The sequence below is a fragment of the Juglans regia genome, chromosome 4 (genome assembly GCF_001411555.2).
Source record: "Juglans regia cultivar Chandler chromosome 4, Walnut 2.0, whole genome shotgun sequence".
NCBI classification, from domain to species: domain Eukaryota; kingdom Viridiplantae; phylum Streptophyta; class Magnoliopsida; order Fagales; family Juglandaceae; genus Juglans; species Juglans regia.
This window is the reverse complement of record NC_049904.1, coordinates 9,720,320-9,743,452: the sequence shown is the minus strand read 5'-3', so window position 1 is coordinate 9,743,452 and position 23,133 is coordinate 9,720,320. Positions and strand designations below refer to the sequence as shown.

Below are 23,133 nucleotides of genomic sequence, written 5' to 3'. Positions count from 1 at the left end.
TTTAATATATAAATAAAAAATAAAATCACTATAATAAAATAACTATAATATATAAATAAAAAATAAAATCACTATAATATATAAATACAAAATAAAATCACTATAATATATAAATAAAAAATAAAATCACTATAATAAAATAACTATAATATATAAATAAAAAATAAAATCGCTATAATATATAAATAAAAAATAAAATCACTATTATATATAAATAAAAAATAACATTACTATAATATTTATCACTATTATATATATATATATATAAATAAAATCATTATAATATTTATCATTATTATATATAAATTAAAAATAAAATCATTATAATATTTATCATTATTATATATAAAAGTAAAATAAAATCACTACAATATTTATTAATAGTAAAAAATCACTATAATAAAATCATTATAATATTTATTACTAAAAATCAAATCACTATAATATTTATGGAACCCACACATTTTTCAACTACCTACTCAAAAGTCAACAACTCAACATACTTCACACATCCAAACAACTCAAAATACTCTCAATAGGACCCACAAACTCACTCCAATCTCTACTTATAACTATTCACAAACATTCTCAATACTTCTCAACACTTTTCAACACTTTTCAACACCCAAATGTACCCTAAATCTTTTCCACCGATTGACATTTGGTTCTTCAAAGTCTGGCGCCGTGGGGTGGCTTGGTAGTGGTCACATTAAAGCCAGCAAAGCTACCAACCATATGAAGAAGTAAAACAAAATCATTAATCAAATACTTGTGTATTCATTGCTTTTAATTACCAAAATTTAACCATTTTTTTCACTGGGGTGTGCGGGGCTTGTACCTTCCAGACCTCTAACAATTTATTCAACTACGATGGACATCATAAAGACTTACTTAAAATAATAAATTCATTAATAATGGGGTACTTAAAAAAAAGTGCCTAACAATTTATTGCAGGCGTCGTCTTCTCAGCGGTAGGCTTCTCCAATAAGCCGCCACCTTTCCCAAGCCCAGCGGCCGATACTGTCATCAAAATTATCTGGTTCTTGCATTGCTTGCAAACGGTGTAGTTATCCCATGCAATAATCCGATTTAAACTTCAATTTTAAAATATAAAAACGAACGTAAAAGCTTCTGTTGCAAAAAATACAATGTTACAAATGACCCGATTCGATTGACGTATGAAGAGGAAATCACGAAGAACTCTTCATTGAGAAGTCAAAATTGAAGCAAAAATTGTGTGTGAGAGTGAGACAGGTACCGGGTTTTGGGGGGTTATAGACATGGTTGGGTGAAGAGGGACTCGACCGCATATGGCAGAATCCCGAAAATGGTTGGTGAACCGTGAACGTCCAGAAAATGGTAATCAACAGAGAAAAATTCGAGGTTGGGCCCCACTTTTCAGATATTCTCCTTTACCGTTGTTCCCATTTGGTGGGGCTCTAGGTTCGGTGGTTGCAGTGGTTGGCAAAAGGAGAGGTGGATGCTCTGTTTCATGGAGTTAAAACAGAGGCCTCTCGGTGATGGCCAATGGCGGCTCCACATGGGCTCACGGCTGGGTTACGGCGGTGAGAAATATATGAAGCAAAAAATAAGAAACCAATAGAGTAAACACTACACGAATTCTATACCAATACCGGATTGAAACGTATTAGCCAAATGCTGAGTAAAATGAAAATAAGTTTTCATACCGAGAACAGATTCTGGAACATTTCTTGACTGGAGAACTTTTGTTTACAAGCTCTTGTTCTGTACAACAATAACAATAGCATTGGCACGTTACAAACAGGGGTCATTACCGGCGGACACCAGTACCGAGAGGCTCGATATGTTGGACGAAGACCAGCATGTCACCGGGTTCAGTATCATTGGAGGGGAACACAGGCTGAAAAATTACAGTCGGCCACGTCGTTGCACGGGTTCCATCGCGACGCGAAGATCTGGACCGTGGTGTTGGAATCTTATATAGTGGATGTACCGGATGGAAACACAGAGGAAGACACGCATCTCTTTGCAGACAGCGTCGTGAAGTTGAATCTGCAGAAGCTGGCATCCGTCGCCTAAGCGATGGCCCGTGACGATTGAGTTTTTGGAAATTGAATCTGCAGAAGTGGGGATTTTTCTTCGTCTATTTTCTTTTTCTTTTCTCACGGAAATTGAGTTTTGGGAGCATGTTGTATATGTGGTCCTGCACGTACGGTTAATGAGCATTTCCTCGCCGATTGCATTCGGGTGGGATTGGCGTGAAGATGTATTTGTGTGCAGTGTGGTGCGCATGATAAGACAAAGGAAATGGAAAATCACGTAAAAGACAAAGGCATATGATACGGTTGCTTGCCCTACCGCAGGAAAGAGAATCAAAAGAGACCTTTTGTAAGAAAGTGAATATTATTTAATTTATGTAATGCCAGATACAAACTCCTAATAAATAAATTTCATACAAATCTTTTGTAAAATAATGAATCTTACTAATAAATAATAATTTTTTTACACTTTTTTAAAATAGGATCCATTTTTTTACAAGGACTTATTTAAAACTTGTCTATTTAAAACTTGTACAAATTATTTCTCATTAAAATATGAGTTTTCCTAAATTTTGATATCCCATCACAATTTTGACGTTACCTTCCTAATCCTAGTATAGATTGAGTTCTACGCTAATTAGAATTATATTAATATAATAGGATATCTAATTGCACTCGGAATAGGAATACTATATAATCTCATTAGAATTCCTAATCCAACAAGTATTAGGAATCATAATTAGTCCTAATATAATTAGAATATAGAAATTCCAATTACAAAAAATCCCCAATTTAACTAAAATTCGAAAACTCGTAATTATTAGAAAAAACCTTATTTATTAGCAATTTTGAATCACAACAAAATTCTAATAAACGACAAAAAGAAACAACTTTTTAATAAAATAATAAAATATGCCATAGAAAAAAAATTCTACAACAATCATTCATGACACTAGTTGGCCATGAGGTTATGATGTAACATATTCTACAAGAGTTTTGTTATGTATAAGCAAGTTTACGTACCAATATGCATATTAATGTTGTTGTCTTCATATTCTAAATTCAAATTAGCATTGTTTTCAATAAAATCTACTTTCTGACCAATCATATTGAATGGGTGCATGTATTAGTGCACATAATCGCTTACAATTAGATTTTTCCATTCTACAATAACAACCCATAATGGTATATCAAAGATTTTTCTAATCACAATATATATATATATATATATATATATATGTATATATATAGATAAACATGTTATAAATCTATTCTACAACAATCATCCTATAAAATATACCATGGACTAATGCAAATCAGAAAGCATGTGTTATGAACCTTGCTATTCTTTACTGTATTTTAATAAGGAAATGTTCTGGAAATGGAAGATGGTTGTTGTGATGAATAAACTGAGTGCACACGAGATGTTTGATGAAATGAGAAAGAGAATCACAGTAAGAAAGAAGATGAAAATGGCTACGCCTTGAGGTATTCGAGGTTCCTAATTCCACTAAGTTTAGAGTTCTTAGAGCATTGGCATTAGACTCATCAAATGAGTCCTATGTTTAAAATTTGATGAATTTCACTCAAAATACACGGCATTGGCTTCGCCATTTATGTAAATGTGAAACTTCCAGCTACAGTGGAGTGTCATTTATCGCCAAAATTGATGAACTACTGTTTAACATATATTGCGTTATTTTATTACGAAAATATAATTTCGCACGCAAAGTAATTCTTTCTTCCCTCTCTATTCTGCTTCCTTCCTCTATCCCGAAATCCCCAATTCCTTTTCGATTCCTCTTCCTTTCTTTCTTCCTCTCCTCTCCCTTTCTTTCTTCCCGAATCTGCCAAAGCAATTTTTCTTCCCTCTTTTCTCTACTTTCTTCCTCTACCTCGTATTCCCTTTTCGATTCTTCCTCTCCCTTTCTTTCTTCCTCTCCTCTCCCTTTCTTTCTTCCCGAATCTGGGATTTCATTATTTCTTCCCTCTCTTCTCTGCTTTCTTCTCTACCCCGAAATCCCTTTTCGATTCTTTCTCTCCCTTTCTTTCTTCCCTCCGTTTCTTCTCCTGTTTTTCACGAACCTTGTATCATATCCTTTGCCGAGAAAGTGACGAGTTCATTTTCTTGAAGCAGATGTTGAAGTTCGTACGAGGTGTTTCAGGTGAAAGAGGACCTCCATCACCTCCATAGGCGCACCTGTTGCCGCTCCTTTCTTCCTCTGCTCAGAACGTTCTCCATCTCCGTGAGTTCACTCTATCATATATATATATATATATATATATATATATATATATTAATCATATATGCATGTATGAGAAAATTTGCACTACATTTATATGATTTTAGATGAGACGTAAATAACTAGGATCCACAAATCTAAACCCCAATTAATTGGTATTACAGCTTGGTTATATAATTACTTCAGTTTTATATGGCTTTTGAGGCATACAATGTCAGCATGGTGAAGGGTCGATGATATCTAGCTATGACCCAGAAAATATGTTTCAAGAAGATTGTCTACTTGCTTATAGTCAGCAAAATAATTTTGAAGACCACTGGTTTACAACTACGAATAACAACAATAATATTAAATGAAGATTTAATTCAATTTCTTTATAACAAAATTTAGAGACTTGCATCTATTGATAAAGCCACTCAAGGAACCTTTGATAATATCCTGCAATGCCTCCTGTTAATTTTGTTATGGGACCCTTGTGTTGTGATTGAAGTCCAAACTGCTTTCAAGATCTGTTATTCTTGATTTTAAAATTCTAGCCTATTTGGTAGTACTTATAATTGTGATTAATCAATTTTTTATTTAATTGCTTTTTAGTTCTTATTTTATATTCTGTTATATATTTGCCTTGAATAATGATAAGATGTTTGAAATTTAATTAATAAATTTGCTTATAACAGGTAAATGTTCTTGCTCTGACTTGATCATAACACAATCTCGGGCATCCCCGAGTCTCTAGAAGCTGCTTGAAAATTTGGAATCAAGATAATTCCAACTGTTGAAATCAATACAATATTCTCTCCAAGGTAAATTTCTGAAGTTTTGGATTTGGAAGGCTTTATACATGCATACTGTGTTCCTGTAGTTGCTTGGAGTGTTTAATTTTAGTTTACCCTTACATTAGAGAGTGCAGTTGCCTAAAACCATGATTGTGACTGGAAATGGCAAGAATTGTGAGAACCTAATTTTCAGGATTTATCCTCATCCATTTCTTATATATGTCTCTGATGTTTGGACACTGATATCAATGCTGAGTCTGATAATGCAATCTTAATTGTGACTTTTTGTGGGCTGTTGTAGTTGAAACATATTCAAAGTATTATAACATTGTCATGAAGTTGCTTTGGACATTTTTTTTTATAATGTATACTGCTCTATTCAATGCTGGAATTGATAAACTCTGTTTTTGCTGGAATTCTGATAATGTATACTGCTCTATTTAATGCTGGAACTGATAAACTCTATTTTTGCTGGAATTTTGATAATGTATACTGCTCTTTTCAATGCTGGATTTTTTTTTGGGTACTGCTAATTATAATGTTGTATATGAACTTGCTGTGTAACTATTAGCACTTAACAGTTTAATCAAAATTAACCTTGGAAAACCAACATGCAACATGGTTTGATATTTTTTTAAAAATGTGCTGCCTTGTATCTATTTTCTTGTGCTGCCTGGTATCTATTTTATTGTACTACCTTGTATCTAATTTCTTGTGCTTATTGTGCTGCCTTGTATCTATTGTCTGATTCTTAAAGGATGGGCACTCCATCTAAGGAGGACCCCTTCTTCACCACTCTCTTACAAAGTGGAGGAGAAGGTTGCACTCCAACATATGAGCAATATTCTAATGTTATGATCCAAACAACTCCCCTTCACGGTGAAAAGAGGCCTCCAACAAAAAAAGTTCAAAAAGGTGCATCTTTCACTGTTGAGGAGGATAACTTACTTGTCTCTGGTTGGCTCAACATTAGCATTGATGCCATACGGGGTACCGATCAAAAATCCACTCAAATGTGGGATAGAATATCTGAGTTTTATCACAAGTATAAAAAACCAAATACTGCAAATCGTTCAATAGGGTCATTGATCAATCGTTGGTCCATGATCCAGAAATGCACAAACAAGTTTTGTGCATTTCTAGCGCAAGTAGAATCATTGCACCCAAGTGGTGCAACCGAGCAAGACAAGATATGTATTATTTTCCTTTAAATAATGTATTTATTTATCTATTATTTATTTTTTGACAATATTCCTTCAATTTTTCAGATTGAAAAAGTAAAAATAATGTACAAAGAGATAGAGAAGAGGAATTTCACACTGAAGCATTGTTGGTGTCAATTGAGACACCAACCCAAATTGCAGCAACACATGAACAATCTGAATACAAGGAGAAAACCACACGATAAACGTCCAGCCAATGAGCAGTCAAGTGAAGTTGCCGACGACGTTGTGGAGGAGAATGTTGAGAGGCCTCCAGGCAAGAAAGTTGAGAAAGATAACTTGAGGAAGCGGAAGGCCCAAGAATCATGTGATGCTAAGTTCAACGGTGTGTTAGAAAAAATGACCGCTGATAGACGACTGTTCATGGCAGAGAGGAGAGCATGGGTGACGAAGGCTGATGATGTTAAAGGTGCACAACTAGAACTTGATAAGAGAAAGTTTGAGGCGAAGAGTATGAGTAAGGATCTTTCTAACATGATTGTCATGCAACAAGTCTATTTCCTGAATATTCAGAAAAAAATTTATGAGGACTCTTTGAATAATTCTGAAGGTACATTCGACACATCTCCATCCATACCTCATGGAGGTGTGTAACTGTTGGCTATGATAAAAAAGAAATTCCAACATTTAGTCATAAAACAAAATCAAGTCACTATTCAAAGTTCATACTGGGCAGCCACTATGAACTTTGAATTTGTTTTCTTTTAAATAGATGACTGGGAAGCTATTTTATTTTTGTGGAATAGTGACTTGATTTTGTTGAGGCTGGACAGCTACTTGTAATCTGAATGTTAGTTGATGTTTTTGTAGAATAGTGACTTGATTTTGTTGAGGCTGGACAGCCACTTGTAATATGAATGTTACTTGATGTTTTTGTGGAATAGTGACTTGATTTTGTTGAGGCTGGACAGCTACTTGTAATCAGATGATGTTTATGTTGATGAAATGGATGATACTCAGGGAAGTTCTGAAGAGGAGTCAGATTGGAAGTTGTTTTCTGACTATGATTCAGATGACCCTATACATGAACCGTGTTAAGTTCTGCCAATGCATTCAGCGCCAATGAATTGTTGGGAGTTTAAAATTATTCAAGCCCAACGTGAGCAAATACTTTTCCATTTATTGTTCAAAATTGGCAATATGATTTGAGAGCAAATCCCTGTTCTCATGTGGTACCCGATTGAACATCGCAGTTTTTAATAATGCAGTCATTCCTGAATCAATCGAAATTTGTTGACCAAATTTGTGGGCTATATGCCTATCATCTGCCACTTCTCAGGAACATGATAAATAAGGCATGAGCATTGCTACTGTTTATGCACTTTCTCATTGGAGATTTTCATTTGTCAGACGACATGCCATGTGCAATTAGGAAGCTGTTGTTGGTTTGCAATTCAAAATCCTTTAATTAAAAATGAAAAGATAGTGATTTTAAATTTATTTTCATTACAAAAAAAATGTAGGAGTAATGTTAAAAATTAAATAAATAAAATATTTTCTTTCCAGAAAACAGACTTGTAATTTAGAACGTATTAAACAATGCAACCACAGAATGTACATTGTCTTTTATATATTTTAGAACGTATTAAAATAAACAATGAAGCCATAGAATGTGCATTGTCTTTTATATATTTTTGTAAAGCATGAAAATGAATTTGCAATACTCTAGATGACATTCATATTCCAATGACATCAATGCTCCATATGACATTCATATTCCAATAAAAAGCTTTAAAACAATAAACAACGACACATCCTAACTACTAAACTTATTTAATAGTCATAAACAACAACAATGAACTCCATGCATATTCCACAAATGCTCGACAATAAACAACGACAATAAACTTCATAACTCATAAATTATGAGCGGCCATGCATATTCCATAAATGCTTGATAAGGTCAGCTTGGAGTTGAGAATGAGTGCCTCTATCTCTAATTCGATGATGTTGCGCAATGAACTCCATAAATTCAGGTATATTATCGCGTGAAATTGGCTCATGTGGAGTATCATCATTGGATTCGTAAATAAACTGGTCAGCCCCGAGATATTGATGACGCTCATCTTCAATGATCATATTGTGCAAGATAATGCATGTGTACATAATGTCTTTTAGAACTCGGGGCTGAAAATACCTAGCAGGTCCACGCACAATTGCAAATCTAGCTTGGAGTACTCCGAAGGCACGCTCCACATCTTTCCTTATAGACTCCTGACAAGCAACAAAATATTTTTTCTTTTTTCCATGTGGAGCAGGAATTGTCTTCACTAATGTTGCCCATGAATGATATATACCATCAGCAAGATAATATCCCATTGTGTATTCGTGATCATTGATTGTGTAGTTGCACGGAGGAGCATGAGCTTCGGCCAACGTAGCAAAAACAGAAGATCGATCGAGTACGTTGATGTCATTATGAGACCCAGGCAAACCAAAAAAAGCATGCCATATCCAAAGATCATAAGACGCAACAGCCTCCAAAATAATAGTTGGTTCATTTATGTGACCAGAGTACATACATTTCCAAGCACTAGGACAGTTCTTCCATTTCCAGTGCATGCAATCAATGCTATCCAACATTCCTGGAAACCCACGGTTTTGTCCGACTTCTAGTAACCTCGTTATATCACTGTTGGTTGGAGACCTCAAGTACTCACCCCCAAAAATTGATACGATCGCCTTTACAAATTTCTTCATACTCAACCGTGCAGTGCTTTCTCCAATTCTTACATACTCGTCCATAAGATCTACGATAACCCCATATGCAAGCATCCTAATTGCTGTAGTTATCTTTTGAAGGGAGGACAATCCAAGTCTCCCACTGGCGTCTCTTTTTTGGACAAAATAATCATCGTGAGCTTTAACTGCAGAATGTATGCGTAAAAAACATTACGACTCATTCGAAACCTCCTCCTAAAAACGTTTGGCAGATATATTGACGGCTCATCAAATTAATCATTCCAAAAGCATTCATGACCTTCCAATGGATTACGTCGGATGAACATGCAAGGTTGAGAATTACGACGACGTGAAGCAAATACTCCCTCGGCTGCATGTTGTTGTCTATGTAGGGCCATTGCTTGTATCATATACTCCTCGTGATCAAAATAATCTTCATCTTCCATATGATCAATACTTTCAAAGGAATCCATAGGGAATTGGGAGAACAAAATTTAATGGAATGGAAGAAGAAATATTGATTTTTGATGAGTGGGAAGTAATGAGAGGATGGTTCTATTTATAGGGCTTAATCTGAGACTATTAGCTGTAACTAAAAAACTTGGCAAAAGAAGAATGGTTGGCACCATCTACTTGTTGGTTTCAAGAATTATAGATATGAATGTTTGATATTGTGCATGGTGGAATGAATGTGTTTGTTAGCTTTTAGAATTGTAGATGTAATGTTTAGGTAGAGAAGAAGGGTTTGTGGAAGTGTTTGTTGGTTTCAAGAATTTTAGATATAACAATTGGGTAGAAGAAATATTGGTAATATGTTTGTTGGATGAAAGAATAGTAAATGTGTTCATAAATTCTATATATGATTGTTGAGTAGAATAATGGTTGTCAAAATGTGTTTGTTGGATAATTAGGTTGAGAAAAAAATTAATTGAAAAATAATAATTTAAGTATCAAATTAAATTATTAATTAACATATGATTAGTGTAATTGTAAAATATGAAATAAAAAATAAAAAATAATATTATATTATTATTTTGATGAATCCAATGGCTAATCTAATGTGGAGTTATGGATAAGGAGGTTTCAGATATATGAAAAACATGTACTTTTCATCAAATTTTAAAGATGAATTTGATGAATCCAATACCAATGCTCTTACAAGCATGCTCCCATACCAGTTTGAAGGAAGAAATTAGATTTGCAAACCATGTGCCCAACGGAAACTAACTCCAATTAGTTTACATAACTCCATGAATTAGGGGTGTGCATCCGGATCCGGATATCCGGCCACAACCGGATCCGGATTCGGATTTTAAAAACCAGGTGGTTATCCACCCGGATTAATCCGGGTGGATAAGCGGATTAAATCTGGATATCCAGTTATATCCGGGTTATAACCAGATATCCGGGTTAAATCCGGATATCCAGTTATATCCGGGTTATAACCGGATATCCGGGTTAAATCCGGATAATAACCGGATTTAATCCGGGTTTTTTTTTCTTTTTTTTTTAAAGACATTTATAGCAGGTTTTTTTAAAACAAATTCTGATCCCTTTTGCTTGTGTTTTCATCAACCTGGAAGAGAGCTCAGATCCATCAATATTCTTGCATCATGATTGGGTAATCTCTATAGCCACCGTAGACATTATTTGCGTATTACCACAAGTTATCAATATTAAGTTTTCTACTACTGTATAAGGAGTGTATCAGTAGATGAACACATGTAGACCTTAAATACATATTACAGACCTTAGTTATCAATACTAAGTTTTTCTGCTACTTGAGCATGTGAACATGCATTGGCCTTCACATGCCCGGTTCTAGCCATTCCATGTTCCCACCACACATCTTAAATAAACAGCAAAAGCCAACAGAAAAAGAAAATTCTTATGATGCTTGTGTACACACTACACAGGCAATATAGAAAAGGTTCACCTAAAAATTACAACTTACATAAAGCAATAGAATCTACAAAAGAGAAGAATATTGCTAAGGCAAGTAACTACAGCCTAACTTAGAAGAGAGACATAGCAAATATAAGAAAGGAGATCACTCCAAGGAAGCCAAAGTTACTTCTGCGATTTTCTCTATTAGGCCATCATTCTCATGGCATCCAGCACATGAGCTCTTTGCTGTAATTGCATCAAAACAGGAAAAAAAAACAATCAAGTCGTCTAACAAGTCAAAAATTAAAGAAAACTACAACAACATAATTTCATTTTATATCTTGCCTATGTCAGTAGCATGGAGGGTGTGTCCTCCATACTAGCTTGCAAATTTAATTTTTCTACAGTTCTATAATAGTCATTTGATTATATGGAATTTAAAGAAAACTACAACAACATAATTAGTACCTCAAGTTCACCACATTTGCAAGATAGAGATGAGTGTCGTGCTGAAGCACTGCAAAGATGTCGTCTGCCATTCCAACATATGTACAGTGTCTTACAACTTCCTGCAGACCTGTGAAAACATATTTCATCAATAAAGAACTTTATACGAACTCAGTCTTAAGAACTTTCTGATCCCAGAAGTTCTAATTTGGATTGCAGCAGATGCAAAGGAGAAAAATCCAACATCACAAACTCACACCAGAGTGGGCACCATTAAAAGTTCACTACCTCACCTCTTTGTAATAGTCATCCTTCTATGACTTCCAACATCACAAGCATATTAAGCTGAAGTTGGAGTTGCTTAAGTTGCTGAAGTTGAAGGAAGAGGGTTACCTTAAACAGAAAAAAATGTAAAAGTTAAGTTAAATGGATAAATTAATAATAAAAAATCAAACTTAACAAATCAAAGTGTTTACCTTCGATGTCAACGCGTTCTACATCCTCATCGACCTCCCAAGAACTAAGTGGTTCACAAGTCAACCAATTTTGCGTGCAAATTAGTGCTTGGACAGTCTCCGGAGCTAATGAGTTTCGGTATGGATCTATTACACGTCCACTGGTGCTGAATGCGGACTCGGATGCGACGGTGGAAATAGGAATGCCCAATACATCACGTGCGATCTCCGTAAGGATGGGATATCTAAATGAATTCTTCTTCCACCAATCCAAAATATCAAACTCGGGTATTTTTGGTTCAATCACATCCGACAAATACCTATCTATGTCCGAGCTAAGTACTGAACTGTTTTGCTTCTCAAGATATTGCTCTATAGCTGTATCAAAATCTTCACAGTCCAAGTCATCAACAATAATACTTGAGGAACTTCTATGGGCCATATTTGATCTTCCATAACCTAGCCCATAAAACGCATGGTATTGCTCAATCAAACGATTCATGAGCAATCTTACTTTGGCCTCAATTTTATCTCCGCATTCATCCCCTTTGCACCTTTTTAACCAATATGACAAGGCTGTAATCTTATATCGAGGGTCAAGGACAAAAGCTACATAAACAATCATGTTCATCCGATCTGTTTTCCCCCAATATTTATCAAACTTAAGTTTCATAGTAGAAGCCATCTTCATCAACATTTCATCCTCACTCTGACCCATGTTGTTCAAAGTGTTCTCAATTGTACAAATTTGTTGAAATAACATATTAGAGGTCACATACAATGAGCCAGAGATTTTCCAAAGTGGCATCATAAAAAAATTTTAGAAACTTAATAAAAATACGAGCCATTTGCCAATCTTCAAACGGAGGCGCCAAAAGTTGTGACTCCTTCACTCCCATTAGTACGAAAGCTCTTTCGTATTTTTTAGCAATGCTAAGCATTAGGTATGTTGAGTTCCATCTAGTAGAAACATCTAGACACACCATTTTTCCACACATAATATTCAGCTCGTTTGCACACATTTTAAACATATCAAGCCTTACCGGCGAGGACCTTACAAATCTAATTGCTTCTCTAATCTTATTTACAGCATCATGAATAATTTTTAAACCATCACATACAATGAGGTTTAAAATATGTGCAGCACATCGCACATGTATGAACTCGCCTCCCAAAATTGTGAACTCATTATCTCTTATGTTCCTCCGCACATGATCAATAGCAACATCATTGAAGGAGGCATTATCCATGGTGATCGTACAAATGCGGTTAATCTCCCAATCCGCCAAACAAGACTCTAAAATCCAAGCAATTGTCTCACCCCTATGATTAGGAATCTTGAAAAACATTATAATTTTCTTGTGTAATACCCAACTTTGATCAATATAATGGCATGTAACACAAATGTAATTCTTGTTTTGCACCGATGTCCATATATCGGTGGTCAAACAAACTCTTTGACTACTCAACAATGCCTTCAACTTTTGCTTCTCCTCCTTGTATAAACTAATACACTCTTTTTGGAAGGTGGTTCTGGATGGCAAAGTGTGTCTAGGCTCTAAATAACCCAAAAGTTTAACAAATGCCGGATGCTCTATAACCTTGAATGGCAATTCACAATGGATAAACAAATTGGAAATCATCGCCTTTAATTTTTCACGATCATATTGTCCTAACACTTGAGGACTAGATCCTTCACCATCCATCCTAACTCCAGTGTGTGATTGTGATTTATCCTTCCCAAGATTTTTATTCTCTCTAATGGGAGAGTTCGGACAAGAATATCTTAGATGGTGTGACATTGATGAAGTACCATTTTTATAATGGCATCCATAAATCTTAACGCAATAATTGCATTAAGCTTTGGGTGCAATGGGATCAATAGGTTCAACTCTTGTAAAATGATCCCATACAAGAGATTGGTTCATAGCCTTTTTGGCTCTTTTTGACTTTGGGAGGAGAGATTGTGTGGGGTTTTGGGTATTCATAGAGGAAGGCACTAAATGACTAGTGTTTTCCTCCATGTCCAATGAAATAGGCGCTGATCTACTAACACTACCACTAAAACTACCTTCCATCTATTTTAAACATAAGAAAAAAAAAGAAATATAATAAAAATCAAACCAACAGCTAACTTAAAACTTTGGTTCATCTAGTAGTAGTACTAGTACATATGCTAAAGCAAGCAGCCTTATGAAACTTTGGTTCATCTTTTCTTATTTATAATGTTTTTTTTCCTGCAAATTAGGTGGGGAGTAACATTTCTCTCCAATAGCTGCTATCATCCATTCACAATGACTAATACACAGCTGAAAATGAACAACAGACCCAGAACAAAAGACTTTACAGTTACTCATCCTTGAAAAGAAACTTTTGGACTTGAAGTGAAAGATGAGTACCCTAAAACTTTGATATGTACCCATTGAACAAAATAATGACTGTTAGTGACTAAGATCTAATTCACATGCATGCTTTCAATGCATGCGTCTATAAAACAAGGAAAACAAATATTTTATAAATATTTGGAATTTTTATAAAACAGAGGGCTATAGTCTCAGCTAGTGGAATAATATTACTTTCAGGATTTATTGGAGGAAAGATTTAATTACAAGGAAAACAAATATTTTATAGGAAATAAACAAGAAAAATGCTAAATGTATTTAAGAAAAATTTACCAAAAACTTACTTTACATCACATACTGCATGAAAAGATGCTATATAAAATAAAAATAAAAATCATGTGCCAGCTGATTCAAAGCAAGACTGTGGACAAGTAGTACTCATAAAGTCTTAGCTAGCTCAATCTAGATTCAAAGCAAGAAGGCATAATGCCATAGACCCACTGTAATGGCAAGAAAACTAAATCCCATGTGAAAAACAGATCAAATGAAAAATAATATAAATCAAACAAACAAAGTATTACATAAAAAAGTGATTAAAACTAAATCCTATGTGAAAAACAAAGGAAAATACTTAAGAGCTTAGAGAGAGAGAGAATATGGATGGTAGCCTCCGCGTGTCTCACCTAGATGCGCAAAGCACTTTGAAGTTTTTGTTTCCGTGTTTCGGCGAGGTCAAAAGACTTGAGAGAGAACAGGGCCTTGAGAGAGAAGACCAGAACGCATTCGGGGATTGGAAAGACTTGAGAGAGAAGGCTAGAGGGGACTTCGAGACCGAGAGAGAAGGTGGATTCGAGAAGAATTCAAGACGAGAAGCAGATTCCAGAAGACAGTCGAGATGAGAAAGCGGATTCGAGAAGGTAGATTCCATAAACCCTAATCGATGCGAGGATGATAAACAAAGGGGCGGATATTTTCATTTTAAATGACCCGGTTAAGGATAACCGGGTCACATAACCAGATCCGTAACCGGATCCAGGATATTATTAACCGCCCGGGTGTAATCCGGGCGGATAACCGCCCAGATGCACTCGGGTTTCTGGTTTCCGGACCGGACCGGAAAAAAAAACCGGTCCGGATGCACACCCCTACCATGAATATGATCATATATAGGGAGGAGAACGTAAGTCTCTCATATCTAAAGAACATTTTCAAGTCTAATGCTCCTTTTACACAAACATCTTCTCCTCAATCCCATTGAGATAGACTAGAAAGATTGTTGGCTGATTATGAAGAAGGAAATGATCAAAACCAAAGCAAAAACTGTTTTTGCTTCAATATGTGTAGCCCAAAATTTTTTTCTACGAAAGAAAAGTTCACTCCAAGTAAAAAATTCTCTCTCAAAAGTTTCCATAAAACATAAAATTAGAAATAGAATTTGAAGAAAAAACCTAAATAACAAGCAATTGTGTGGGCGGTCACACTTTTAGAGATGATTTGTTAATAATAATGAGATACTTGAATTGAGATGAAGTGGGTTAGAAATGGTTTAAATTAAAATGTTTTATGGGATTTTGGAAAATGAAAGAGAAAAAATTGAATAAAAATATTATAAAGTTAAAATATTATTATAATATAATTTTTGGTTTGAGATTTGAAAAAGTTGAATTATTTCTTATGTTTTGTTTAGAAGTTTGTGAAAGTTATAATAATTAGGTAATGATTGGATGAAAAAGTTGAAAATTTGAAATTGAAAAGTTTTTGTGTTTGTATTGTTTGGATATTGGGATGAGTAGGGCTGATCACTGGCAATCTCGGAGTCAGAGTGCCTTATCTCTGACTCTAACTCCGATTCGCATAGCCTTCGATCTGATTTCGCCTCCAACTTGTCAGAGTGGAGTCAGATTTGGACTTTTTAATTGGACTTTTTTTCTTAGCCTATTTGAACTTTCAATTTGACAGTTTTGGGCTCTCACTATTTGAATTTGGGCTTCCAGATTTCAGTTTTTAAAAATATATTTTTCTAAATTACATGTTTGTTAAAATATAACCAAAATTACAAAATTAAATCATTAACTACAATCACTACAAGTTAAAAAAATATAATCAAATCTAAAACTAATCACTACTAATTTACTACAACAAGAACTTACAAACTTACAAGCCATCAAATATTATTAGTTGTTCCTAACTACGACCAACAACACAATTTAAATTCTTGCTATTGTCTCATTTCAACAACAAACAAAACCAAATAAAGCCAACATCATTCATAATCTATCACCCATCATCAACCATCAATTCCATTTATTGTCTCATTCCAACAAGAAACAAAACCAAACAAAGCCAAGAACACTTAACATCTATCATCCATCATCTACCATCCATTCAACCCATCCATCATCCATCATCTATCCTCCCAAATTATCTAACCAACCCATCATCCATAACAAGAAGTTCTCATTTCAACAACGAAAGAAAAAAAAGTTGTTCCTATTCCAACAAAAGAACCAATAAAGTGAGCATCCTACCAAGTTGTGCCTGAAGAAAAAAAGAAAAAAAATAGTGAAGAAATAAGATACCACATAAATTTATAAAAATAAAGAAAATAAAATTGAACAAACAACAAACTACACAAATTCACAAATGCACATCAAACCTCAATCGTCTTTATGTAGTAAACTCGTCATGACTAGTGGTCAATCCTACAATAAGATGTTAAAATATAAGAAATTAGTATAAAAAATGACAAATCAAGATATATATAACAAAACTAAATAAATTTGAAATATATTACCTGACTCTAACTTATAGATCTTCGCATCATCAATTGTATCCAAATAATTTTGACTCAAGCATATAGAAGTGGACTTCAACCAGTTTTGCCTACACACGGGCCTCTACAGTTCTAGGAGCCAAAGAACTCCTAAACGGATCCAGGACATGACCTCATGTGCTAAATACTGACTCAAATGTTTCATATCCTTCTTGAGGATTTCAACAAATTTCTCACCGTTCTCATTGCCCAAAGTTTAATTCAACCAATATACTTGAGTAATTAACTTGTACCGCGGATTAAGAATTAAAGCAATAAACAACAACTTGTTTATCTTTGCAAGAGCCCCCTATTATTTATCATATTTTATTTTCATTCTAATGGCCATTGCACCCAAGCGTTGATTATTACTGTCACAAAAGTTGTTCAAGTTGGCATGAATAGTAATGAGCTCTTGAAAATATAGATTTGCAGTGACATATAATGTACCATAAATATGCAATGTGACATTATAAAATATTCTTAGAAACTTCAAAAAGTTTTTTATAGCCTCCTAATCATTAGGCTCGAGAGCCCCTAATCCTCTTCTCCCATGCCCATCTTCAAACAAACAAATCTGTGAGTATGGATCCTCATCAACCAAAAGTTATAAGGCCTTTTTATACTTCTTGGCCACTTCCAACATAAGAAACTATTACATAGAACTTTTGACCTCTCAACACAAGACTTGAAAGTGGCAAGTCTTTTCGGAGAAGACTTCACAAATTGCTGATCTTTGTGATTGAATCATCAAATTCTTTTAAACCTTCTTGGACAATAAGGTTTAAAATGTGCGCAGTACATCACATGTGAATAAAGTCATGATCCGCAACACACTCCGCTTTTCCAACTTCAGTTGTTCTCAACCTATCAATAGCGGAGTCGTTAGAAAAGCATTGTCTGTCGTTATTGTAAAAGTTTTGTCAATCCCCCAAACAAGCATACACTCCTCCATTGCCCTCCCAATTATTGCCCCTTTGTGATCACTAATACGACTAAATGAAATTACCTGCTTATTCAACTTCCAACTACTATCAATAAAATAAGCCATGACATACATGTAATTTATGTTTTGGATAGGCGTCCAAGTGTTGGTGGTCAAGCACACTCTTTGCTTAGTAGTCAAAAAAATTTTTTCGAACTATCATTCTCTCTCAATAATAGCCTAATACAATCCCTAATTACCGTAAAACGAGAAGGAATAGGAAACCTAGGATCAAGGGATTTAGTCTAGTCTCGAAACCCTTTGCCTCAACAACTGAAAAAGGCAACTCATCAACTATCACCATCCTAGCAAGGGCAACCCTAATTTTTTTCTCATTATACTTGGTCATCTCTAGTGTCTTTTAAAGTATGATTTATAGTTGGGAGTCTTCCATTTTTGTAAAACGCTTGCAGTCGATTTCTTAGGCCATGTTTGGTTCATTGACTAAACTGAAATCAACTCAGTTCAGTCTAATTTTAAGTTGAGGCCAACATCCAAATACTTAACTCTCAAATTATTAAACTCATCTCAACTCAAAACCTTTCTATACATGGGATCCACAACCTTTTTTAGCTCAACACCACTTTACACACGGGACTCACAATCTTATTCAACTTCCCATAAATATATCTAAATCTATTTTCAGATCCAAACACATCTAAACATATCTTAGGTGGACTCTACAAAACTCACTCCATTATCTCAACTTACTACCATTATGAAGAATAACTCATCTCAACTCAGTTCAACATCGAAATGAGGCCATAAACTCAAACGCTGAAACTCTCGTAAATTTATTTCTCTCTTCCACCATCCCTTCATGTCGGTCACTCCACAATAACCGGGCCACAAGAAAACCAAGTGCCTAGCTGCGGTAGCACTCCCACAAGATAACATCCTTTTCGGATTAGCTCCACCATGTACTGCCTACATACCACATTCACCACGCCAACACCATGGCCAGCGTCAACTGCCACAAACAAAAGCATACATGCCGAAAACATGGAGACCCTCACATGAAGCCCCTCGCAAACTGAAGCAAAGAAATGAGCACAATAATGAAAGCCGAAGCTCGGATCACCTCCACCCAACACACGAAATCAGCCATCGGAAACCTCGATTTTGCCACCAGCCACCCAGTACACCACCTAAGAACCTCTTTGTTTTAACAGAGTAAAAAAAGAACAAACTCATGGTATGGCATTGGGTGCATTTTCAAACCGGCACAGAATGTGCCGGCACCACTTGCGGTTACTTCCTCTGCGTCTCAATGATCTTCCACTACACCATTGATGCATTGAAGAATTTCCACATCATGAAACTCCCTCTCCACGCCACGTAATGCCAACTTCCTCCACAGATGGCCCAAGTTCACCCAACTCATTGCTGCCACCGTTGGAAGTAATCCCACTCTCGCTGCCACCATTGATCTCAGTTCGGACAACCAGAATTGCTGTCACACACACCCTAGCTCCGTTATGTCTCCTCCATCCCAAATATGCTCCTTCTGTGTTTCTTGACTCAGGCTGCCCAACTCCGTCACATGTTCCCTCCTCTCGGTGTGTCTGTTGCACAGAAGCTTCCTCTGACGTCGATTTCACTCTAGCCATAGCTCTGCCATCCCTTTCATGGTACGCACGGTGAGCCTTCAAGCCCTCTTTTTTTGAATCTAGTATCCCTCAATGGATGATGCTCTACTGTGGAAAGTGGAAACCGAACACATAAATGCCTCTTTTGTGTTAAATTAGATTACTATCCTTGTATTTACATTACGCTAATGGCCTTAGTGTGAAGCTTAGCAGATTGTTTAAACTTGGAGTTTACCTGGCCTTGTCGTAGTACTAGGCTTATTTTACTTATGTTTTGAGTTAAGTTTATTTTGAAGAATAATGCTACTATGTTGTCTTATTTTGTTCTCTTATTTTGGTCGTTTATGTATTTAATTTTTTTATTTATTAATTAAGAAAGTGACTATTAGTATAATGATATTTGTTTTTCATATTTTTTAAAAATATTAATAAAATATGAATAAAAAAAGTGAATTATGCCTAAGGGCACGCCCACAGTCATTGCTGAGCAGCACCCTAGCAACACTCTATTTTGAAAGGATATTATTTACAATTGTATCTTCTCTTCGGCTTAAATTGTATATTAAGTTTGGTTTTTCATATTTCAGAAAACTATTATAATATGTTAAGTTGGACTTAATTTTAATTGAATAAATATGTTAGCCCAGGATTTTATTTTAATGAAACTTTATTTTTCTTATAGAAATTGTTTAAGGATTTAAATTATATTATTAAACATTAATTCTTACAAATAGATTTTAGTGGTAAATAGTAAGTTTTAATTTTTATTCTAGACAACTTTAAATTCAACTTAAGTCTATTTTATGAAAAGAATTTTGTTGTTCACCTAAATAGATTTTGATATAGTTATACTATTAAAGTTGTAAATTGAAAATAAAGAAATATGTTAAGAATATTTAAATGGTATTAGTATTTATTAGATTTATTTTAAACCTAATTTAAGAGTTGAGGTTTTCACGACTTGTGTTTTATTAGAATTGAATATAGCTCAATTATTTTGCAAAATTTTAATATGTTATTGGTTATTTAAGTAAATTAAGATGTCAGCATTAATTGATTTTCTATTAAATATAATATTCGTTTGGTTATTTTCTACAGTCTGAACTTAACCAAGTAAGATTTTAGGTCACATTTTCTTAGACAGATTTAGTGATATTTTATACTTCGTATAGGTGATGAACGACGAAGTGAGATTTAGGAAGCAGCGTAATGAAGTAAGTAATTTGATCACAAATTATAATCATCACAGATAAGCTTATATAAATTATTATTAGCACCAGTTCTTTGACAACCATTTTTATGCACTACTCATGACATATGCAAGCATGTGACCAAGCACAGTATATGATCATGTCATTTAGCATCATGTTCAGATTCAGAAATTTATAATATTTATATAAGTATGTAAATCATGCATCTCACGTTGCATAAAACACATAAGTTGTCTTAAGTTCAAGTGCAAGATAAGATAAGATCAATTAATTAGTAAAACAAATGGCCATTCAAATGCACCGTACCAATGCAGTTTCAGGGTGGATGTGCAAGCCATGGACTCAAGCATGGTCCACCATAGTATGTTAGAATACTTTTAGCGGCTCCCCTTGCTGCAACGGGATGTGGGCCGATGCACAACCTCACACACAGGGTTAAGAGTGTTGGCCAATCAGATTAGTTAAATTAGTCAGATAAATCAAATCAATCAGTTAATTCAGATAAATCAAGACAAGTCATGTATAACATAAGCATCAATATGATCAATCATGTTTTTCAGCATGAAAGATTTTATGAAAACCTTACGTTTATTATGTTTACGTTGTGATGAGTTTTTACTGAATGTTTGACTCATTTTAGTTTTATTTCATGTTTTTAAACCAACCAAGTGAAGATGATGACCACGAGCGGGCGGGCCAGATTTAGATAGAGCAGTTGAATTTAATGCCAGGCATTAATTATTTAATTTATTAATTATGAAATATCTTGCTGGATAATATTTTATGAAAATTATGTGACACTTCCTAACCTACGGGAAGGGAGGTGTTACATGACACTACTCCCACTTTAATCCCAATGAGCAAGACATCATTGACATGTAGCACTAAAATGTTACTATGTTGTCATGACATTCTTTATACGCGCAAAGTTCATCAAAGTTTTAATCCAAGCCAAACGATTGCTTGATTACCCAAATCTGATGTCCCATAAAAAAAGGGACCTATGCAACTTGCAAACCATGTTTCTTTGGCCGTTTGCTAGAATCCCTCTAGTCGCTTAAGTAGATGTTTTCATCAAGATGGCCATTAAGAAATGTCGTCTTGACGTCCATCTACCAAAACTCATGGTCAAAATAGGTTGCAATAGATAAGAGTATCCAAATAGACTTGAGCAATATGGCTATTGACAAAAAGTTTCTTCATAATTTAAACCTGTTTGTTACTAGTCATGCCTTGAAGGTTTCAACCTTCTCGTCCACTCCTCTTTTTTTCATGTAGATTTACACCCAATAGGTTTTATTCCTTCAACTACCTCTATTAGCTCCACAACCTTATTAAAATACATAGATTCCAACCCTGATTCTATAGCTTGGGCCCAATATTCTGCATCTGCATCATTGATGGCCTCATCATAGGATTGAGGATCAGTTTCAAGCCCTTCTAGGATGACTTCATTAGTTTCTCCCAAAAGACTTTGTCTTTTAGTTGCCCTAATAACCCTTTCTCTCACTACGACGTGGCACTAGTGTAGAATGTGTCTGATCATTAGTAATCTATGGTGTATCAAATACAACTTCTTCATCCCTAAATTTTTTAGGAATCTGTTCATCGGCAACATTTGCGATCTCTTCCAAAACAACTCTACATTGTGGTGTAAGGTTGTTCATATAATCATCTTCCGTGAACCTTGCATTTGTGCTAAAAAATACCTTGTTATTTGTTCGTATATAGAACAAATCTCCCCTAGTTCCATTAGGATAACCTAAAAACATAGATACTTCCATTTCTGGTTCCAACTTACTAGTCTTTTATTCAACACATGTGTTGGACATCCCCAAATGTGGAGGTATCTCATACTGGGCTTTCACCCTATCCACAATTCGATAGGTGTGTTAGAACAAACGTAGATAAAACTAAATTTGGTAAGTGCATCGGTGGATCTAAAGCATACCCCCAAAAGGAACGAGGGAGATCATTTAGGGGTGTCAATATGTGATACGACCAGTGAATCCAACATGAACACGATACGAAATTAGCAGGTGTTAGTGTAAAAATGAGTGTGTTGGCACATTCTTGTGAAAACTTTTGTAAAATTGTGTTGTAACAAGTGTTGAAGTGGGTTAAAGTGAAAGGGGCCGAAGTGAGCTCAACATGGCTTGAGCAAAACTCATATAGAGAGTTCGCTCAACATGCTATTGACAAGGAGCTCGAGCAGCACTCGACATGGCTCTCGTGCGTAACGCATATGGAGAGTTCGCTCTAGTGGCACTCAACATAGAGCTTGAGCGAAACTCATACAGAGAGTTTGCTCAAGCTGCGCTCGACATGGCGCTCGAGTGGTACTTATACAAAGAGTGCAACTTGACATGGAGCTCGAGCAGTGATCTAGGCAGGGAGTTTGTTCAACCCTCGCTCAACATAGAGCTCGAGGGACTTTTGTAGTTCAACGTGCGCTCGACT

At 35.2% G+C, this 23,133-nt stretch overlaps 2 protein-coding genes and 1 pseudogene across 2 annotated transcripts; 2 read left to right on the top strand and 1 right to left on the bottom strand.

Moving 5' to 3' along the window:
• The first annotated feature begins 1,310 nt into the window (after positions 1-1,310).
• On the top strand, positions 1,311-2,182 carry LOC109020797 (annotated as a pseudogene).
• A 3,616-nt stretch (positions 2,183-5,798) lies between these two features.
• LOC109020796 lies at positions 5,799-7,301 on the top strand. The gene is made up of 3 exons (XM_019003317.1): positions 5,799-6,188; positions 6,309-6,813; positions 7,189-7,301. The coding sequence occupies exons 1-3, from the start codon at positions 5,799-5,801 to the stop codon at positions 7,299-7,301; spliced, it is 1,008 nt and encodes a 335-aa protein (XP_018858862.1).
• An 825-nt stretch (positions 7,302-8,126) lies between these two features.
• On the bottom strand, positions 8,127-9,418 carry LOC108987013. Its single transcript, XM_018959848.2, has 2 exons — positions 9,244-9,418; positions 8,127-9,130 (listed from the first exon to the last, which is right to left on the bottom strand). Exons 1-2 carry the CDS (start codon positions 9,416-9,418, stop codon positions 8,127-8,129), a joined length of 1,179 nt encoding a protein of 392 aa, XP_018815393.2.
• Positions 9,419-23,133: the final 13,715 nt, after the last annotated feature.

Bases quoted from the DNA above. Each gene is read 5' to 3' on its own strand.
- LOC109020796 (XM_019003317.1), top strand. From the start codon at position 5,799: ATGGGCACTCCATCTAAGGAGGACCCCTTCTTCACCACTCTCTTACAA. The intron at 6,189-6,308 runs GTAGAATCATTG...TCAATTTTTCAG, and splicing joins TTTGTGCATTTCTAGCGCAA to ATTGAAAAAGTAAAAATAAT. The intron at 6,814-7,188 runs GTACATTCGACA...ACTTGTAATCAG, and splicing joins CTCTTTGAATAATTCTGAAG to ATGATGTTTATGTTGATGAA.
- LOC108987013 (XM_018959848.2), bottom strand. From the start codon at position 9,418: ATGGATTCCTTTGAAAGTATTGATCATATGGAAGATGAAGATTATTTT. The intron at 9,131-9,243 runs GTCATGAATGCT...TACATTCTGCAG, and splicing joins CCGACGTAATCCATTGGAAG to TTAAAGCTCACGATGATTAT.